The following is a 22719-nucleotide window of genomic DNA, read 5'->3' as shown; positions in this document are numbered from 1 at the left end:
AATATTAAATGAGCTCACAATTGTAAATAATTTATAATTATTACTATTGTCATAAACCATGTCATTTTATTCTGTTTGATGACTGGCAATCAAGTTATATATTTTACATTAAATATAAAAAATTCACATTTATGTGAATTTTTGGTTGGTTCAAGTATTAAATTGATAATTACTGGATCCATTTTATCAAAAATTTGCCACCAAGAGAGCATGATAGTTAAATCTAAAGCAAGTTACTTAAATATATCTAACCAATTCATAATTTGTATAATATATAAATTGATACTTTTAGAATGCAACAAAATAAAAAATAAAGTTAAGTTTGGTGTAGTAAAATAGTTTCTATCTCAATTTTAAAAATGTTTGTTTATCTCGTGGGGTATATTGAGATATGCTTAACTGTACTTTTCATCTTTATATGCATACCTTTTATAATTTGCGTATACAAAATAAATATGTTATAATCCAAAGATGATATGCAAAAAAAAAGAAACACATCATTCTTTTAACAACAAAATTATATTTAAACTTTACATCATGTTACAAAAAATGTTGAGAATTTGATTCGTTTAAGTCTCACAACCCAACACTAGCTAACTCTTATCTGCAACAAACAAAACTGTTTGTAACAAGTTTTTGTGTTTTTGTTGTTAATTAATGATAAATAAAAGAACATTTTGTAAATATGAATTTCGATTTACAATATTAACGCTTGTGTACGTACGTTAGCTTGTGACCTTTGGAATGGTAGTTGAAACACGGATGTAGTGTCATTTTGATAGTCGCCTTATTTGTTATTTATCCTGTTACATCCTCCCCATTCATTTGCTATGTTGCGTGTTAGGATTCGATCAGTTGTTTATTTGGTACTGAGCCAGATTCCAAATTTAAGTAAATAATTCAAGATTTGTCATATAGTTAATCTATTTTTCTATCTAGATATATTCGTTATATACATATTCAATGCCTTTATCGCATAATATTATGGTAGATTTTTCTATATCAATCAATTCTATTCGTTAGACCCTATCACATGATACGTCGCACATCCCTCTATTTTGAGTCGTATAGGTACTACATACCTAAGGTCTTTATGGTTCATTGCTATGTTTAATTGTTTTATACGATTATGCCTCTCTCTTTCTCTCCTTTCGAACGACCCATCATACATTACGATCGGACCAATAAGCGTGTAGGTACATATCTAAAGCCTTTATGGCATGATGTTATGTTTAATTTTTCTATAGTATCTAAATCTATTTATTTAGCCCTATCACATGATATCTTGCACATCCAGGTACGTTGTTTAGGCACTACCTATCTAAGGTCTTTATGGTTCATCGCTTTGTTTAATTCTTATACATGATTGTACCTCTTGGCTTTGCTCCTTTCCAACGTTCCCTCATACATTATGACCTAAAATTTATAATTAAATTAATTTGAATAATAGTTAAACTACAAAAATATTTTATAAATTTAATTTGAAGTAAAAATGGCGAATTACTGATGCCGACTTGTCACATGATACCTCCCATATCTCTCTACGTTAAGCCGTTTAGGCACTACATACGTACAATCTTTATTGTCCATGACTCCACGGAAAAAGAAGAAGAATTGGCAGTTGCGGAAAGAATGAGAAGAAGAAAAGACAGTTGACAAAAAGAAGAAGAGCGTTCTTAGGCACTACATATCTACAATCTTTATTTGTTTTAGTTATTTTATTTTTATAATAATTTATTTAATATTTTAATTTAAAAATAGCGCCACCTAGCGGACAATAGTTGAATTACGGTAGAGGAGATTCCTTCGACGTCATATATCTTTTTCATTCTTACTCACTAAAAGATCCTTCTCTCTCTAACACATTGATTTCCCTATCTCTATAGTGATAAAGACTTTGTATATCTAAATAAAAGAACATTTTGTAAAATCAAGGGTAAAAGATCCATAGGAAGACGAAGAATTTCCTGGCTGAGAAAACTAAGAGAGTGGTATAGTTGCAGCTCAGTAGATCTTTTTAGAGCAACCGCCAAGAAGGTACGGATAGCTGTGATGATAGCCAACCTCCGATAGGAGAAGGAACTACAAGAAGAAGAAAAGAACATTGTATATGTATAATATACAATATATGTACAGTAGTGGGTGTTTAAGCACCTACTGATAACTCACTAATACAGATTAAAGATGAGTTCTACTAACAACTCGTCGAAGTTCTCCTCAAAATAGGTAGCCAACAATGGATGCTATTGTAGGGCCACTTAAGCACAAGAACAGGAAGACGTCAAACTGATTCAACAATAGGCAACCATGACCAGTATGTATCTAATGAAAGTGGAAAAAAATTAATAAACATATGTAGATAATTTGACTTAAAAAAACCTTAAACGGCTTCTTCCCACGTAAAGATATACACACAAACACATGGCACCTCTTGGTGGCGAAAGAACAAAGACCAATAATAGATTACGTTATAATAAAAAATCTAATTTCAAGTCATATATAAGTCTTTGTATAAGACAGTGGAGTCTTCAGAGGCATATAATGTGGATTTGATCATCATTTGGTAAAAGCCTGAACTGAAGTTCCATTCTATTATAAAACAACTCGCCTATTAACGGTAAAAAAAAATAAGAAACAGAGAAAGAAATAAGATACAAACGTATCGATAAACCAAGATACGGGCGCACTATATAGAGAAATTATATGGAATCGATAAAAAAAGTATCCTTTGAAGCTTTAGGCAAGGAAAATTAACAAGGAAATCCTAAGAAAAACCATCCTAGTATGGTACGATAAACTCAAAGAAAAAAAAACAGCATGCATACCACAAATGGCTTAGCACAAAAACAAATACTATAAGAACAAACAAAATACAGAAATATAACAACCGCTTACAAAAGCGATAACTGAGACCGAGATGCAAAGAGGTGGAATCTCATCTGGGTGGAAGTAGATTCTCATGAAGCATGGAAATTTATTAAAAATCTGAGGAAAAATGACACAAACAAAATAATTATCCAGATCATTAACATAGACCAATGGAAAGAACAATACTCGGAAGAACTAAAGAACAAAAAGAGTTTGAATATATAAATCAGTCACTTAGAAGCTTTAATGTGCAGGCCCAGTAGTGAGTATAATGAAGAACTAGCAGAAAAACAAATTAAATCCATGAAAAATAAAAGACCTAGCGAACCAGAAGAAATGTTCGGAGATTCGTGGAACAGAACTCTTCAATAGATATCTAAATGGAGAAGATATTCCAGAAAAATGGAAAGAAGCCTGAACAATGCCTATCCGCAAAGAAAGCTACAAAGAGGAGTGCAAAAACTAGTAATGTATCACCGTAACCAGCACCCTTAGTAAATTGTTTGGGAAAATTTTAAAATCTGTAGTTGAAGAAGAACACGAATCTCTAACAGTAGAACAACAAGCAGGTTTCCCTACTGGACGCTCTGTTGTAGACCACATCTTTATGAGAAAAAAAAATGGCCAGAGATAGACAAATTTATCTGCCTCTCGGTTATTTAACAAAGACATATGGCACTGTACTTTTGTATAAGTTGTGTTCTAGAAAACACTGTAATCAATATAACACTTTTTACTGCCACTCAACGATTTTACCATGATCTGCAGTCAAATATAAAAGTTACCAATGCGATTTCAAGGGTTTTATGGTAAATAAAGGCTTAATACAGGGCTGCTTTCCACCCTTAACACTCTTTAAAATATATTGAAATGAATACAATTATGGAGAAGATCTTGTTCTGCCATGGGGATACCAAAAGTAAATATTTTAAATATTTCATCATCGACATTGTGTTATTTTATTTTACAATTTTAAACATTTAAAATGTAATTTCTACAAATTTATTGTTTTTTGATGGGGTTATTAAGCAATTACTCTTAATAAGTTCACTGATGATGGCCTGATAGATCCGAAAACGTTTTGAACTACTGTAAATTTTTAAATTGTAGCTTTTTTATCAAATAAATATACCAATTACGTTAAAACTTTTTACTTCACTGTAAAGTTTTTTAAAAGCTAAATATTTGTGTGTACGAAAAAATGACAGTCTTATCGTGGAAAATGGATAAACTGTCTCTCTATGTTTCGAATAAATCTATCCCGAGGCAAATAGTTATCAAAGTGGACGAACGGAATACGAAATAAGGGAAAGATTAATAAAATAAAGTAATTAGTGCAATAAACTCCATCATGTGGTCAAAAAAAATCTAAAAAAAAAAACAACTCTTCATTGCTTTAAAAGGGTAGTATTTGGCGAAGCGAAACTTGGCAGATAAACAAACAAACAGAGAAGAAGCTACAGGCATTGGACATGGATTTTTACAACTTTTAGAAATCACCATTTTACAGCTTTTTTATGTATGAAAAGATAAAGTTTTGTAATTTTACCTCAAATATTAAGCTTTGGTGGTAAGGAAAAAATCGAAAAAATTGCATTTTTTACACTAAATTGTTCTTCTTCGTCTTCCTTCTTGTATGTAGGCTTTAAAACCTGTTTCTTCTTCAATATTAGTCTCCTAAATTGTTTAAATTATCGCACTATCTTTTTCTTGGTCTGCCAATTCTTCTTCGTCCATTTGGTGACTTATTCTCATGCTATCGTACTATCATATCCTCTGCCATTCTACTAATGTATTGGTTCCACTCCTGTTCCCGTTTTGTCACTAATCCATTCATGTCTTCTATATTGCATGCCCTTATTATGTTTTTGCTTCTCTCCCTATCCAACAGACTTTTCCCTGATATTCGTCGGAGTATTCGGTTCGCTATTCCAGTCCGAACTGTCTAGTGAATTTAGTAATTATTTGTTTGCGAAGTTAGTACTTTTTGACAGACTAAAAGTGGCTGGAAATTACTATACAACCCACAGCACACGTACTCATAGCCAATATTAATAGTAAACAAACTAAATAGTAAATAAAATAGAACTTTGCGAATTACCGACAATCAATATTTATTTATCTGCACCATATAATAAATAGGTATGTTAAATTATAACAACTAAAATATATTTTTTAAATATACATTACCCAAAATATGATGGGTTTAGTATACACTTCCACTATTTAAAATAATCTCTTTTTTTAAAGAAAGAAGTCTGAATAGCAGGATACTTGAGCTATTAATACTGAGAAGTAAGAATTGTTGTGTTGTAGGTTTCCGACAATGAAGCTGTTAAAATATGCCTGAGCTAAGCGAATGGAGTATATTATCATATTGTATTTCTTGGCTGTTGCATTGAAAATGTGTGTTAATCTTTGGAGCTCATCTTCTGTTTCGGCGATTAATGCTGCGTCGTCTGCATAACATAATATTTGGATTTCTTTGTTCCCCATTCTGTAACCATTAGGATTTGTCACGGTCCCGAACAGGGTCTCTTTTTTGTCCATTTCCATGTACCAATGCATTTATAGTAAAATTATAATGATACAAGGTCGATGTTATAGGATTTAACATAAAGGGAACATAGTTCTTCCTGCTCGAAAGAAAGACAACTTTGTCCAACGGTTTTTCAGTCATTGGAATTACAAATCCAGTTAAAAATGTTCCAAAATCCACATATTTGAACTCACAACATTTCACTAACGAAATTATTGGCAATATTTCGATTATCTCTAACATATTGTGAATTTTTTTATTTTGCATTATCACAGATTGTACTTTATCAACAGATAACTAAATAATACATTTTTCTAGGTAACGCCAATTGTTTAAAGATCCTTTTCGAAGACAGCGCTTATAAATGCCCAATAGAAGGGTGTGGCAAGAATTTCAGACGAGAAAATTTGGCGCAAATGCACGTCAAACATTACCATCCGGAATATACCAAATTTCTGGATTCGACTCCTAATGTTGCTGACTTGGCCTACGCTCGTACTGTCGGTGAAATCTCGACAGGTCTCCAGGTGAGTTTTGTTTTGTAAATATAAAATGTTCCATTTTATATTTATTGTATTATCTATGTATATTGAATAAACACGAAACTAGCACTCATTTTCATTTGCTACATTTAAATTAAATCTATCCTATCACGATTGAACCCAATTTACTGTCAATATACATGGTGTTTCACGACGAGCTATATATCGGAAACTACTACTACGAGGGTGGATTGATATAAAACTAGCCTTTGATAGAAAAAAGAAGTTTTTTTGGATTAAATCGATTTATTTCTCAACATAGTCCCCTTTTAGCTCGATACACTTAGTAAGACGATGTTCAATTTTTTTATCCCATCCGAATAGTACTTTTGCTCGAGCTCTTCAAAATATGCCGAAGTTTTATCGACGACTTCATCATTTGTTGCGAACGGCGTTCCTCCGAGCCATTTTTTAGGTTGGAAACAGGAAAAAATCTCTGACGGCAAGATCTGGGGAATGCGGTGGGTGTTCAACCAATTCATAGCCCAATTCGTGTAATTTGGCCATGGCGACGGCCGATCGGTGAGCCGGTGCATTGTCTTGCTGAAAGAGCACTTTTTTGCGTTCCAAACCGGGGCGTTTTCGACGCAATTCGACTTTGAATCGATCCAATAATGCTGCGTAGTACTCACCATTCATCGTTTTTCCTTTTTTCAAGTAGTCGATGTGGATGATACCCTTCGCATCCCAGAAAACAGTAGCCATCACTTTGCCGGCCGAATGTGCACTCTTTGCCTTATTCGGCGGCCCTTCGCCGCGTTTGCGCCACTGTTTCGACTGTTCTTTGGTTTACGGTGTGTAATAATGTCCTCAGGTTTCATCAACGGTGATAAATCGGCGAAAAAAATCCTTCGGATCGCGCCGTATCATCGCCAAAGGCGTCTCAGAAGTGGTCACACGTTTTTGCATTTGAACGATTGTCAGCAAACGCGGCACCCATCGCGCGGATAGCTTTTTCATGTCCAAATGATGGTGAATGATGTTGTGTACGCGTTCGTAGGAAATGTTTAGGACACAATTAACTCGCGAAACTTAATTAGACGATCTGCCATCATGTCATGGACTTTGTGATCATTTCCGGCGTGGTGACTTTATTTGGCCTCCCGGGACGCTCATCATCAAAAACACTCGTACGACCACGGAACAAATTCAGCTTTCAAAATTTTACTGTTGATAACGAAGGTGCAACCTCACCATAAAATTCGTCCAGGTCGCTTTGATTTGCACATTCGTTTTACCCTTTTTTGTGGAGGAACTTAATCACCGAACGATACTCGACTTTTTCCATTTCTCCGAACACACAAAATGTGCTTGCTTTTGACGGCTGTAAAAACCAAACTAATTGTTTTTAAACTTAAAATTTTGACAGACGTCATGCCATGATTAGTTTACTATCAATCTATCCTAATCCTAACAAAATATTTTGACAACATGCTACTTCCGGTTATACCGGAAGTGAACAGCAACTTGTTATTTTTAATGAAACACACTGTATAATATTGTATTTTTGTATTCACCGCGTAAAATTCTAGACAAAATTTGTATAAGGTACCATAGGTCAAACTTCATATTTTTTGAGTTATTCATCTTTTTCAAAAATTTGACGGTCAAAATTTTTAAAGTTAAATAGCTCATCCATTTACAAACATAATGCCTTGACAACTTTTGCATACAAGAATAGGTATATATAGGTAACGTTCTTTCAGGAATTTACATCGAAATCGAATTTCTAATACAGGGTGTTCACAAATGATACATCATTTCTTTAAACTTAAAACCACAGTAAGTCAATAATTTTAAATGAAACATCCTGCATCCTGTATTTTATAATTTTGATAAAAAATAAAGAAATTAGTTGCCTTCCAAATATAATTAGGGTTCCCTATACTCAAAGTTAATACTTTTGGAGATAATTGTGTTTTCATGCTACAGATAAGATATTTACTGTTTTATTCTAGCTAGAAACGTAATATACCGACTAATTTTTTTTGCATTTCTGTCAAACCAAACGTTTTTTATTCGATGCTATATATATTTTCAATTTCAAATGTATATTTTTTTATTTTTTCAAAGTGGACCGGAAATTGTTATTAATAATTTCCCGAATCGCTTCAAGTAATTTTTTTAGACGTATCCTATCGAAGTAAATACTTTTTCTCCTTTGGTAGCTTTTTGAAAAATACTTCCTTTCGAGTTATTTGCAGTTTTTTGTTGCAAAAATGACTTAATTAGTGATTTTTGGGATTTTTTTTGAAAAAAAAACTACTAAACAAATTACAATTCTACAAATAGCTTTATAATTTTTAAACCACGTATAAGTAAGGATATTTTGACAAGCATAAGTGTTTTCTATCTTGCCAAGAACATTTCTAAGCACCACGCACCTGTATCACCGCGACTGTACACGCTTATTATCATATACAGATAGAATCCATTTATCCTTGTCAAAATATTCTTACTTGTACTTGAAGGTTTAAAGATTAAGGCAAAAATCAATAATTAAGGCATTTTTTCAACAAAAAATTGTAAATAACTCGAGAAATTAGTTAGAGACAAAAAATATTTATTTCGATGAGATACGTCTAAAAAGATTTTACTCAAAGCCAGTCGGGAAATTGTTTGGTAATAAAAATTTCCAGCACCTCTTAAAAAAAATACATTTGAAATAAGAAGGAGTGAGTGGCTTTCACCTCCCAAGTACATACAACCCGGAATCCAAAAGTAAAGTAGAGAGTAAGGGGAACCTAAATCCAAATTTTCAAGCAAAACCGTCGTGACGAGGAAAATTACATTCCAAAACGCACATTTACTGGAATAGGTAAAAGTAATCATCAATGTACAACTAAAACAGCTTTGTTTTATTGCTTATTTACGAATTACACTGTTACAACTAATTAATATTAATTTTTTTTTGCTGCAAAAGAGGATTTTGACTTCAAGATGGAGAGCCACTTCTTAAGTAATTATTTTGATTATTTCTTTATGTTTTAAGATGTACAGTTCATCACAAAGCCAGTTAAAAGTAAATATTGTATACAGTGCGACTGTAGAGAATGTGCTTAATGATAGAATAAGTCGTCATGGGATCCAATATCAGTTCTCCATAAAGAACGAGCTACCACAGGCATCAGTTCTTGCCCCACTCATCTTTAACTTGTATATTTCATACATGCCAGAAACAAAGTCAAGAACATGTGGCTATGCAGCCGACTGGATGCTTGCAATAAGGTGTCACTCAATTTTATCTGCAAATGAATGAACTTTTTACATTGATTCTTGATGATTGTTTCACAGTATCGTCTATGTGATTGGGTTTTCTCCCTGTTAACGTTTTAGGTGCTTCTGTAATACTTCCACCCTTTCGTTGCTTCAAAAGTCTATAAATGGTTGCTTCTTCAACTCCGGTCATATCTGAACACTTAGAAACTATACTCCGAAGAGTACTTGTAAAATGTTCATGTACAAGAGCATCATGTACATTTAACACTTAAAATTTCATTTGCACGGTTAAATGACACTTTAATTTTACGGGAGTAAAATTATACATTTATGACATTTTTACTACACAAGTTCACTTATTAATATCGCTTTTTATTTTAGAAAATCTTCGTCACTGTTTTATGATGTTATATTGGTTTTTATCTCACGTGCAACAACATTTGTGCTATCGAATCATTTTCAAATGTACTATCGGACTATACTATTCCAATGCCGTTCCACTAGCAGGTCGAATTTCTGCATCAGCAAATAACTAATGTTTTTAAAAATTGTCAAGATTTCCGCCGTCGCGTTGTTCTCATCTCTCATAAAAACCTAAACTGTTTATTGAACCGTGGGCCCAATTTGAAAAATTACAGTTTTTTTAACAAAATAATACTATGCTATAACTACTACTAACTATATACTATAACTTTTTCGCTTAATACCATTTTGTTGCGGCTTATTATGGCAACATCATCCGCATATGCGCATATTTGCATTGATCTTGTATGAATACAGCCGTTTATATCCAGTTTTCTAACAACAGCTTCTAAAGTTAGATTAAAAAGTGTTATTGATAAGGCATCACCTTGTCTAACTCCATTTTCAATATCAAAGGCCTGCATCATATCTCCATCTATTCTCACCATAGCTTGGAACCCTCCAGAGTCATTCGTATAAGTTTAACCAACTTATTGGGTATCCCTAACATATATAGTTGCTTTAACATCTTTTGTCGATCTGCTCCATCAAACGCCTGTTTGAAATCGATATACAAGTTGTAAACAGGTATGTTATATATGTATAACTCTCAACATATGTATTTGGTCTATAGTTGACCTTTTTGGTCTGAAGCCACATTGGTATTCACCAATCATCTCCTCTGAAAACTATTCCAGACGGCTGTATATAATTCCTGATAATATCTTGTAGACGACATTTAAAACTTTTATGCCCCTATATGAAACTGTTATCCTTCAGTAATTCACTTAGTCTTATTTTGAATGACTGATGAATCAGCAGATAGTTTTTCTTCTTGTATTTGAAGCTCAATAATGCCATGTCTCGACTTAAATCGTTTTAACCAGCCTGTGCTTGCTTGAACATTTCACGAACCTCCGAGTTTTTCATTGAATTGAACTGCTTTTTCACACAGAATCGGGCCAGAAATAGGTTCTCCCTGGGAGCTTTTTTGAGTAAACCGCTTATATACAGCATCATCTAAATCCGTGTTTGAGGCAAGTTTTATAGTTTTACGACTTGTGGATCCATCAGAAGAATCAAGCTGGGACATAAAGTTACTTATGCTCGTCTTTTGTTTTTTTATATCCGTAATGGTAGATTTACCAACTTTGTATTCATTGGATAACTTGATTGCAGATTCACCTTCCTCTAACGTATTAATATCGTATTTATCTTTGATAGAAAGGTCAACACGCTTACGTTTAGGCATTTTATATCAAGAAGTGTTTGCTGTTGACGCGACAAAATTTCATTTATCTATTGCCTATCGGCTACTCAGAAGTCTAATCTGAACGAATATTTATATAATCATAATATTGTGAAATGTGATTATTTGTATGCAAAATATTTATGGTTCGAGACGTTGATGTTGATGGGTTACTATTAAAAAACTACTACTAATAGTTATTTAACCACAAGTGTATTAATAAGGGCGATTAACAATGAGATATTTTAACGCGTGAGCGAAGCGAGCGCGTTAATGTTCGAGATTGTTAATCGCCATTTAATTCACGAGTTCGTTACAAACTTTTTTGTCGACCGTACTTTTCAGAAATAAAGATATCTTAGTTTAAATGTTTATTTACTTAACGATAAACAACAATTTTTTCAGCTTTAATTGACTTTATTCAAAGTTTCCTTAGTGGTAGTTTATTATGAGTAGTAAACATTCTTATTCGAAATAGTACAATTACTGAAATTAAAGGAAGGTATTGATAAATGATTATCTGCTGTATAGCATTTTGACAAATTTATATTTAAGTCTTCTTGGATCTCTGTAAATTATGTAATAGAAGAAGTTAAATTCTGGTGGAGTTAAATTAAACTCTTCGTCAATATCCATCCTTTGATTTTTCAAATACACAGAATTTGAACAATAAAGTAAATAATGACATACAATGACAGATAGTACTAACAGCGGCCACTTCATTTTAATTAATTTTTTAGTGGGAATATAAATAGGTATATGTTTGGTTGCCTACACCACAGGTCACTGCCAATCACAGAGCGTTTAATTAATTTATGCAAGCAATGTATGTTGTGTTGCCTATAATAAAATCGTTCATTAATGGAAAATTATTCTTATAGGGGTCATTAATCAATGATTTTGAGGGTGTTAAAATTGATCATAAACGGACGGTCGACGGAAAAGTTATATTAACACATTTTAAAAATGCTATGAATGAAAGATATTACCATAAAAATAATCATATAGCTAAAGTTATTTGAAAACGAAAAGGAATCATATGTTCCTGCATTCTATGTTTCACAGGTTAATACGTTCGTGGCTACTATACCAAATAGGCCTCTCCCATTTAAAATATATCATGGTTTTTGTATGGCTTTCTACTTTTATTCCTAATTATTATATTTTTTGTTATTTTTAATATTGTTGTGAAGCTATTTTCTTGTGCCATTTTAAAGTAATTACTATTTAAATGGGAATAAGCCACAATTAAAGGTTAAGTAAGTTTATTGACGTTTCAATTTCCACTTCGGAAATCGTTCTCAAAATACAAACTAATGTTTATAAAATACAAACTAACTTACTTTAACCTTTAATTGTGACTTATTCCCATTTAATAGTAATTATCTTTTGTTATGATTCGATTATTTATTCAATGTTAACGTTTAAGAAACTAATTAGAAATATTGCTTATATTTGTAGTTTATCGTTTCTTTTTTCAAGCCTAAAATTCTGATTGTACTATAACTCTCTTTCTGTTTATAGGACCTCAAAAACCACCACTAAACCAGCTGTCAAAATTTCAACCCCGAAATCATCTAACAAATGGCGTTTGGAGTAGAAGAAATGCAGAGGTTAAACCTCCGGTATAACCGAAATTATCGCCAATTTCGAAATCCAAAGGACCAAGAAATCATCAAACTGCTCAACACCAAGCCTCATATTCAATCTGAGCCAGATACGCCGCTTAAACAGGGGCCCGAATCTCCCACCGTTCCTCACTTCGAGCCGAAATTGAGAGATCTGTTGACTATATCTGAAACTATTCCTATCAAAGAAGAACCTATTTTCAGACTGTTGCAGAAAGTAAGCCTGGTATTAAGACTTTACTACCTGTCCATAGGCCTCCACCTGAATCAACGATTGGTAAGATTTTATAATAGTGATATTAATAACGAATTTAATCTTTTGCTTTTTGTTAGCTGTTGGCAGTAGATAAAAACGTTGAAGTAGTTTTCTAAGCAAGTATCAGACATACTATTTTGAATTTTAAAAGCATGGTTAAGTATCAAATATAATTGAATATATGTCATGTATTTATATTTTGTATACTGGGCATATATTCTTCTTTTTAGTATGCCTCATCCTTTAAGACTTTTATGATCATCACGGCCCATTTTACCCTGTCTGCAGCAGTTCTGAAGAGTTCTGTTGTTGTTTTTCCGCTCCATTGTTAAGATTGTTCAACCCGGGTCGTGTGTCGTCTCGCTAATCCTCTTTTTGCTTCCACCTTCCCTTGTATAACCAATCATATCAACTCATATTTTTCATTTCTTAGTATCTGATCAAAGTAGCTCTTTTTTCTTTCCTTCATAGGTTAGGCACTATTTATTTATTTTTCTTTTTCATCTTTCTTAGGATTTACGTTATTGTTACGTGTTATGTCCATGATATTTTCTACATTCTTCAATAACACCACATCTCAAAGCTAGCAAGTATTTTTCCAGTTGTATCCGTTATTGTCTAGGCTTTAACTCAATATAACAGAACAGAGAATATGTTGCATCTCAATGCTTTAGTTCTAATTTCTATTCTCGGGTTTTCATTGCATAATACTGCTTTTATCTTATTCGAGGCGCTTCTGGCCATCTCAATTGACACGCTGTCCGTAAGGATTATGATATTATCTGCATATCTGAGATTATTCACTAGTGTTACGTTAATTAATATGCGTTTATTTACGTCTGCTAGTGCCTCTTTAAACATGTTTTCTAGTTCTTATTCTAAGCAAATATTAAAAAGTAAAGGAGACAGTACACATCCTTGTCGTATATATCAAATATTAAAAAGTAATGGGACAGTATTGTTGAACATTATTTAACAAACGGTAGTCTACACACAACCTCGTAGTTCCGTCTTTCTTTTTGACCAGGATCACCGAAGAGACCCATGGGCATAGCGGTAGATGGTTCTATTACCCCGTCTTTCTTCATTTCCTGAACAATCCTGTCATTCGTCACTCTTTGCTTCTGGTAATCGTCGAGATGTTTGACGAATTGATTTAGTATTACCATTATCGATTTTACGTTTAACAATAGTAGTTCTTCCTGTCTTTCCTCCTTTAGACACGAAGATGTTACGATACCGCCGAAGAAATTGCCTTAATTTCCATTTCTCCTCCTGATTTAAAGACTGGGCAGCAACTGAAATCATTTGGTGGAATTTGTCGTTGGAATTATCAGATGTCGTCTGACGAGTTAGGACGCCAATGGTACACAGATTCCTACTTTTGTCTTTTTCTTGATGGTCATTGGGCAATAATTGTCATTAATAAGGCTTACAAGAATTTCTTTAGCAGAATTAACAAATTCCTTTCCAACTATAATTCTTCGTCAAACCTCCTCGTCATGGTTCCAAGGCACCATCATAACAGGTGCTCCTTCTTCCACAATTCCTTTAGCCGCGCTACTATGATCGTTTCACTTCTCGCAGGTACAACCTATCTTATTTACCGGCTGCTTGCACAATGCTGTCATGAAAAATACCTCCTGGTTACCAACTTTGCTTACCTTATTCTTAAAATCGAATTGGATAAAAATCCAATATTGTTAAAATCGACGCAATTACTTTACGTCCGTTCCTAATATAACATCCTCTTCGATGTCAGCAACTATCATAGTACTGACGAACTTTTCTGCCCCAATTCCTAATTTAATCTGAATTTCTCCATGGATGCTGGCATTTTCACCTGTAACAGTCAGTAGTCTCAACCTCGTTAGTAAAAGTTTCTTACGGCTGGTTATAACTGTCGGGCGTATAATGATCCTGGTCTCTCCGGTATCCACCAACAATGTATACTTTTTACCATTTATTTCTCCATCTACGTATACACTATCTTCACGACATTTTAAAGAAGCTATTAGTATTAGATGGACTTTGGAAAAGTTTCGGTTCGAAGCTTCCCTCTAACGGCTACCCCTTTTACTATTTTCTGCTGACGAGTTTTTTATTTATGTTGTACCTAGGCTGAATTGAACTTCGTGCATGTCCTATTTCACCACAATTACAGTAGCTTATGGTCTTCGTTTTCTTGGATGAAGTGCCTTTCATCAGATTAACAAGCTGGTCAAGTTTCTCTTCATCTTCTTCCCCTTTTACAACCCTAACTTTACTGTACCGCCAAATACTCGTGACCATATCGCTTAGTCTCCTCCACGTCTATGATCTGAAGCACATCCAAGGCATCTCCTCGAAGAGCAATAGTCAGATTTACAGCCTTTCCTTTTTCGGGCCACCCCACTCGCTCTTGCAGCTGATTCAAACTGTTTCATGCAGTTATTCCATGACGATTTTCCGCCGAAAGTTAAGACTTTAACACGAACAGAACCTCCACTCGTTTTAAATGTCTGCGGTGGCTCCAACTTACATATCGTCTCGTCGTCTTTTATCTCTAGTGTAATTGATCGAATTCATCTGAATGCTGTCCCTGTTTCCTCCATCTTCTTTTCAATCTTTATTTGGGTTTAAAAATGGTATGGCCACAAGAGATGGTTTGTTCGGTTTGATTGTGCTGGCCCAGAGATGCATGGACATAAATTAGGACACGTACTTATGTTTTATATAGCTTGAAAAAAAAATTAATAAGGTTCACCATACAAAGCTAGCTAGAAAAAAATATTGATAGCCGTGATATAAAAATTATATCTTTAATATTAATCAGATTGGAATCAAACTGCCAAGATAAGAGTTGACAACCAGAAAACTTTTGTTTTCAACACTTCCACAAAATTTATTTAAAATTATTATCACTACAGCTGTTTCATCCCGAGTGACTTTCTCGAATGATATTTTTGGTATGTGTTTACACTTTATAGTCTTTAACTGAATAAGTTCAGGAGGGGAGAACTGTTTGTCTAATTCAGAAGTGGTCATTCAGTTATGAATGTATTTTTAATTTGTTGATTTCCATAGATTCTAATAAAGATAGCTTAACGCCTTTATTTTGTTCTATTTTTCTGTTATTCTGTCTGAGTCTGTTTCCCTATTATTGAAAGCACTTTTATGTTCTGCTATACGTTTGATAAAAGTTCTATCTTGGGAAGAAGAAGTGATATTATCACACATTAAGATGGATCCTTGTTAAAAAAATTTAATTTCATTTCGCATGTTTTTTTAAAATATATTTTATCAAAACATCATTTAGAATCATTATATAAATATAGTTATTTCCACTAAATTTGTAATTAACGTTTTGTATATACCATTTTTGTTTTATGTTTTTTTTCTATGTGAAAATACTAGTCATGTTTAATGTTATTCCTGTATATGCTGCTACTTAAATGAGATATTTTGATATTATTATCACCAGTTCATTAAATGAATTTTTTTTGTTATTTTCTGAATGTGCCTCTCAGGTATTTGTTGTTTTTGCGGAAATTCACTGTCCGACCACAATTTGGTGTTTTGTCTGCAGTAATTTGCTAAATAATTTTTGTTATAAATTGATAATAATAAAATAATTTTTCTAGTTGAACAGCCATCTGAGGAGAACTACAGGCCGCCGGTGAAACGTAAAAGCGTTTACCCAGACAGCCTAGAGATCGTTAAAGGTATAGATCAAACTACAGATCTGACATCTTTTCCTAGTACATTGCCTATTACTGCTTCTTCGCCTACCGTTAGTATCACACCGCCATCTCTATCTTTGCCGCCTAAAATTTCTTCGCAAGCAGTTTCTTCTCCTGTAGCTCCTACCATTCTCACTCCACCCATCCAACCTCCTACTCCTTCTAATGATATTATAATTGAAGGCGGTGAAGTCATTAAGATCGTCAGAATGAAGCAAGAAGAGATCATCAACTGCACCTGCGGTTTAGTCGAAGAAGACGGTCTTATGATCCAGTGCGAGCTCTGTCTTTGTTGGCAGCACGCTTATTGCAATAACATCGAAAGAGAAAGTCAAGTTCCAGAAAAATACGTGTGTTATATCTGCCAGAATCCTCTTCGGGAACGACTTTCCAGGAAGTACTACCACGATCAAGATTGGTTGACGAAAGGAGTGCTTCCAACAGGCAGTTACCATGCCAAAGATGAAGAAGCTTTACAGAAAAGATTTGAAAAATTGAAAAAATGCCATGATTTGTCAGGAGCTCTGATAGAGTTAGGCCAGTACCACAACACCTTAAAGATCAAGATGAAAATAGCAGAGTAAGTATTTTGTAATATTTTTGAAGTATGTACATACATATTTCGGCAATTGACTATCATGATTTTGAAATCTATTAGAAAATTAAATAAAATTTCTATTTTACTGAATTTCAATATAATTTACCAACAAACTCAACAAACATAAAGTTTATTGAGTTTTATGGTTCATATATCTGGATAATTTTAATTATAGATGCCAAATTATTAATTTATTTTTTTTATATCTCAGGGTTCTTCTTTGAGTTCCGAAATACCTTTTTCTTTGGCTAATGTTCGATAATAACCAGGCGTAGAAGTAAATAAATAAAATTCAAATTTTTTCAATACAATTAAATCCCTTGACAAAAATATTACATGTATAAACAAATAACTTAAAAAATATCAATATTCCCCATCTTGAAAAATTAAATTGTCCAGCCCAAATTAAATTAGCTTTAACAAATAACAGATATTACTTAACAGAGAACAAACAAAAGAAAACATTACAAATTAATTTTATTATTTATTTTGTTTCAAACTTTATGCCTCTGCAATATTGTTCTCAAAAAACAACATGGTCAACTTTCAATTTTAAAGTGTACCTGATATTCGTTCATCAAAAACTCTCTAGCTAAACTCTTTCCTATGGTCTGCTTACACGAAATCTATTTATCAAACGCCCTAACAATCTTTTTTCTTTTGACTGCCACAAATCTCCTTGTTTATGATTCTCCCGATGAAGAATAACTTATTTGTACTTAATGTTAATAACTTAACAACAAATATTGCAAAACTTAAATGCTGCAACTTCTCCCAATCAGCATTCAGAGACCAGAATTTCTACCACTTTTTTAAAGTCTTATTCACAAAAGAAAAACTTTTACACCCTTCGCTACTACCGGCACTGAATCACTTCTCAGGATTTGATGTTCTCCAACCTCAGCAACAGGTAACAATTCTCCTCGGCTTTCAAACTTCATCAAACATCAAAATTTCTCCTTCTACCAACTTTTCTTCAACCAATGGTCTTTCAGTCCTTCAAAATCTAACCAAATTCCCGAATTTTCAAAATTGACTTTCAACTTTATAAATTTTGTGTTCGATAAATAAAATAACAGTGGACCTCCATAATTAGCTTTCTACGAGATTTCCCAGAATTTTTAAAATCGAGACGAGGCACAGTAGAATACCAAACCGTTAATCGCTTATATTTTTGTTTATTCAAACCGTTGAGAATCAGGTAGATGGTTTTCCCCATGACTTTTGCTAACGAAATTAGTTTATTTTACGTATATTAAGACTAATCTAGTATTCTAAAATTAACCATTTACTATGTAAAATCAAAGTATTTAACACACACAAAAGAAACCATAATATTTATGTAATTATAATTCATTTCTCTATTTTTATCTACTTGTCCATGAAACCTAAAAGTTTCATGGATCTATTAGAAACGTAAGAAAAGTGGTCTCTGAAGCTTACTGTAGGGTCAAAAATTGCCCCAACATCCTCAAATGTGATTACCTCTAAAATATTCGGTCCAATATGGTATTCAAATGAAATCGAATGTTTGTTTCTAAAAAATCGCATTACCTTACATTTATTTATGTTTAAATTCAAAGCATTTAAGTTACACCAATCCAATAATCTACTTAAATCATACTGTAATAAACTAGTCATTGAAATTTTTTGACTCTATAAATTTTTAGATCACCAGCATATCCATTAGGTATATCATTTACAAAACAATTAAAAAGCAGAGGAGATAAATGTCCTCCCTTCCTGTGGGACACCAGAGGTTACATTGATAGTAGATTTTTACAACTTGAGTTCTACCTGTGAGATAGCTCTCTTTCTACTTTTGGTGCCTATCCTCTGTGGATGTTGGCAATCACGTTGGTCCATGCAACTTTGTTGACAGCTGCTCTAAATAGATGTATGGTAGTCATTCCTGCCCACTGTTTGATGTTCTTCAACCACGATGTCCTTCTTCGCCCTTGAGATCTTTTGCCTTCTATCTTGCCTTGTAAAATTAGTTGAATTAGTTGATACTTCTCATTGCGCATCACATGCCCTAAGTATGCAATCTTTCTGATTTTCATGATACGCATAATTTCCAGATCTTTATTCATACGTTGGATCACGGTGTTGCTTGTAAAATGATGAATCCATATATGGATATATGGATGGATATATGGATCCATAGCTCTCCATCCAGTCTAATAATCTTTTATGTAAACCAGCATTATAAAGTTTAGAGATTAGGAAAGTATGATTAACTCTATCGAATGCCTTCGAAAAGTCAGTGTAAATGACATCAACCTGGTCATACCCTTCAGGAGCATCCAACAAAAATTCTTGTAAGACTAAAAGATTGGTAGTAGTAGAACGTCCTGGAATAAAACCATGTTGGTCGGGCATTAAAGTAGGATTAAATAATGGAAAAAGTTTTGCAGCTACAATCCCTTCAAAAGATTTAGCGAAAACTAAAATTTTGTCTATTATCACCTTTATGGACTGGGGTAATATAAATTCTCTTCCATATCTCTGGAAAGACACCTGAGCTCAACGATAAACTAAATATTTTTTGTAAAATATAACTCTATATATAATACTCTAGAATACTCTACTATTAAGTAGACTACTCTAAGTATGAACAAAGGGGATATATTATCAGGCCCACAACTTTCTTTGAGATCAATCTTAGATATAAATTTAAATACGTCTAATACAGTCATATCACAAATTTCAACACAAAGACTATTATCACAGTTTATAGCTGGATAATCTGTATTACTGTATTACATAGGTTGAATTAAAAAATTTACTAAACAAATTTGCTATATTTTGGGAATTATCAGAAGTTATATTCTCATATTTCATTGTGTTTGGCAAATCAAAACATTTTCTTTTATTATTTACATAATTCCAAAAATCTTTTTTATCATATATAGCAGTTTGTACATTATTTAGGTGAATCTGATGATATGTTTTGTAACAATCCCTAAATTCTTGACGCAAATTAGAAAAAAGAGACTCTCTTTCCTTGTTTAATGTGGCCTCTTAAAACGGCACTTCCCTTCTAACAATATTTTTGCCCCCACTACCCTTACATTCCCTATTCCGTCTTTTTGCTCGATGGTTTTTCGTCATATTTGTATACTATGTTCTGCTTAAGTTCTGCCATAAAAATATGTGCTAATAATGAAGAGCTCATGGCTAATCCAAAATGTCGTTTTTAAAAATGGTTGTCTAATTGAAAATAGGTGTGCATAGTGTTAATAGCTCCATTATAGCTTACAGCACCTATATATTTTCATTCATACAATCATTTAATAATCAAGATTTTGGATTGGCCATAAGCTCTTCGTAGTCTTGTAATGTTCTTAATAATATTGAGCTATTTTACATTTTTTTGTATTTGTAGAACCAAAAATCACCCCAAACACTACTTATGGTCTAAACCATGGCCCAAAGCTAATTTGCCAGAAAAATATAAGTCAGAGTTGCATGACATCAAGCCCAAGATAGAAAATGACGATCCGGAGTTTTTGAAAAACGATTTTGACGAGGAAAAAGATGCTCAGAACGAAAACTCAATGCTCATGATGATTCTGAAAGCAGGTGAGACAATATTAATAGCGAATGTTGTATTTTAGTTCTGATGTAGGTTGCTACAAAAAATATTTGAAAGTTTGAATTGTTCTATTCACCTTACAATAAATTTTGTAAGGTTAGCATTTAACCTGATCTCATTAAAGTAATTAAGATCTCATTAGGATATTACGATTTTTTCTCGATAAGTCCTGATTGGTTTAAGGTATTCTTTTCGTCGCAAAACCATCTCTGTAATGAGGGATTGTTTATTTTTTTGCGTTGATATTTAATGTTAAGATTTTTGATTGCACAACAGAATTACTGATTGTGGATTGAGGAAGTGAATTTCCTAAATTTTTAAGTAACTTTTAACAATTGTTATTTTCAGAACCATTCAAATTATTTCTTTATATGAAATATTAATTTATAGTTAAGTTATTATAGTAAATAGTTTTTGAAGTGTTACACATTTATAAGAGATCAAAAAAATTTAATTTCTGGAAACTTTAAATCTCATAAACATCTTACAAACGGGTCAAATTTTAGGATTTATTTATATAGAATGCACCGCTTGTTATATTCTATTAAAGTTATGTTTTTTTTTTAAACTGTAATGTGTTTTATTTATATGGTTATTATTATTTATGCAGGAAAAAACGTAATGCCAAAAATCGACCTAAACACCCTTATGGACAACACTCCTATCATTCCACAACCCGAAGCTGTTACGGACGCTGCCGATTGTCGCTTGAATCTTTTGGAACATTTAGTTCATCAATGTTCCCAGGTGGAAGAGAGGCTAGATGATTTCGAAAAACAGATAGAGTTGTTGGAGGAAGGAATGACCATTGAAGAAGATCAGTATTGTCCCAAAACGAGAAACACCATGCAAATGTTAATCAGAGATTTAGAAACTCTAAAAGAATTTAGTCAAAGTTCTGCAATATAGTTGTTTAGAGTATTCTATGTTATATTCTAGAGTATTATATTCTTGTATACCAGTTTGAATAATTTTGTTGTTACGAAAATTAATTTTTGTCATTTTAGGTTACTAGATTTTGTGATATATTAAAATAAAATTTTTAATACATTGATCTTTATTATTTTTTTAACCATATTTGTTTTATGATACACTTTGAAGGGAACAAAAAAAAAGTAAAATATCAACTGGGGCAGTTGCCTTTGCTAACGATCTATCAAAATTTTTGAAATCAAACGAACCAGATCCCAAGTTGTATGGAATTCATAAATATACCGAAGTAAAAGCTGCACAGAAACAAACCATCCGCCAGTGAACACCCACTGTATGAGCATAAACATCCGACTAGTAGAAGAAATACTTACAAAAATACTACAACACTAACAATTATTTTCATACCAAAAATCCAAATGTACTTGGTTCGCCGATACCAGTTCCAATTGCCATTTTTTGCTACGTTTGGTTGAATTTTGACCAAAGAGCAATGGCTGGAGATGCTAAATAATAAAAAATATATTAACCTGCACTAAATTAACTAAATAAAATTGCATCAATTAAAACACGTGTATTTTTGAAATTTTAAAGAGGTTTATAGGTTATTGTTTACAAATGAAAAGTTTTTAATGAAAATTAATGAATATGTACTCTCATTATTTATGATTATTCTTCTTTTTTCGATATAAGAAATCTGTAACAGTAAGTTTATTTGAGCTATTAATACTGAAGGGTTGGCATTTTTCTGTTTTGTTTCCGACAATGAATCTGTCAAGATACTCCCAAGCTGAGTGAACGGACTATACTAAATTCACTTAACAGAAAAGTATATATATATATATATATATATATATATATATATATATATATATATATATATATATATACATAAGGTTCTTGAACTCCTAGGGCAGTCTTTGCGATTCCACTCTAGGGCAGTCTTTGCGATACTGGAACTATTTTTTCGGAGTGTGTGACCGATCCAACCCCACTTTCTGGACTTAATTTCATTTTGTACCCTCTTTTGTTCGGTCAGGTGTAGCAGATCTTCGTTTCTAATGGTGTTAGGCCAGAATATACGAACAATTCTTCGTAAACATTTGTT

General features: G+C 32.8%; 1 protein-coding gene across 1 annotated transcript in view; it reads left to right on the top strand.

The window, feature by feature from the left end:
* The window catches only part of LOC140433665 (uncharacterized), a 41428-nt gene extending 19693 nt beyond the window's left edge, over positions 1-21735 (top strand). The window contains exons 5-10 of the mRNA XM_072521644.1: positions 5726-5934; positions 8873-8902; positions 12712-12784; positions 16387-17065; positions 20472-20668; positions 21292-21735. Coding sequence (XP_072377745.1) covers positions 5726-5934; positions 8873-8902; positions 12712-12784; positions 16387-17065; positions 20472-20668; positions 21292-21590 — 1487 coding nt within the window. The 3' untranslated portion in view covers positions 21591-21735. The remainder of the gene's footprint in view (positions 1-5725; positions 5935-8872; positions 8903-12711; positions 12785-16386; positions 17066-20471; positions 20669-21291) is intronic.
* Positions 21736-22719: the final 984 nt, after the last annotated feature.

This window comes from Diabrotica undecimpunctata, chromosome 2 (assembly GCF_040954645.1).
Source record: "Diabrotica undecimpunctata isolate CICGRU chromosome 2, icDiaUnde3, whole genome shotgun sequence".
Lineage (NCBI taxonomy): Eukaryota > Metazoa > Arthropoda > Insecta > Coleoptera > Chrysomelidae > Diabrotica > Diabrotica undecimpunctata.
This window is presented reverse-complemented; position numbering and strand designations above follow the sequence as displayed.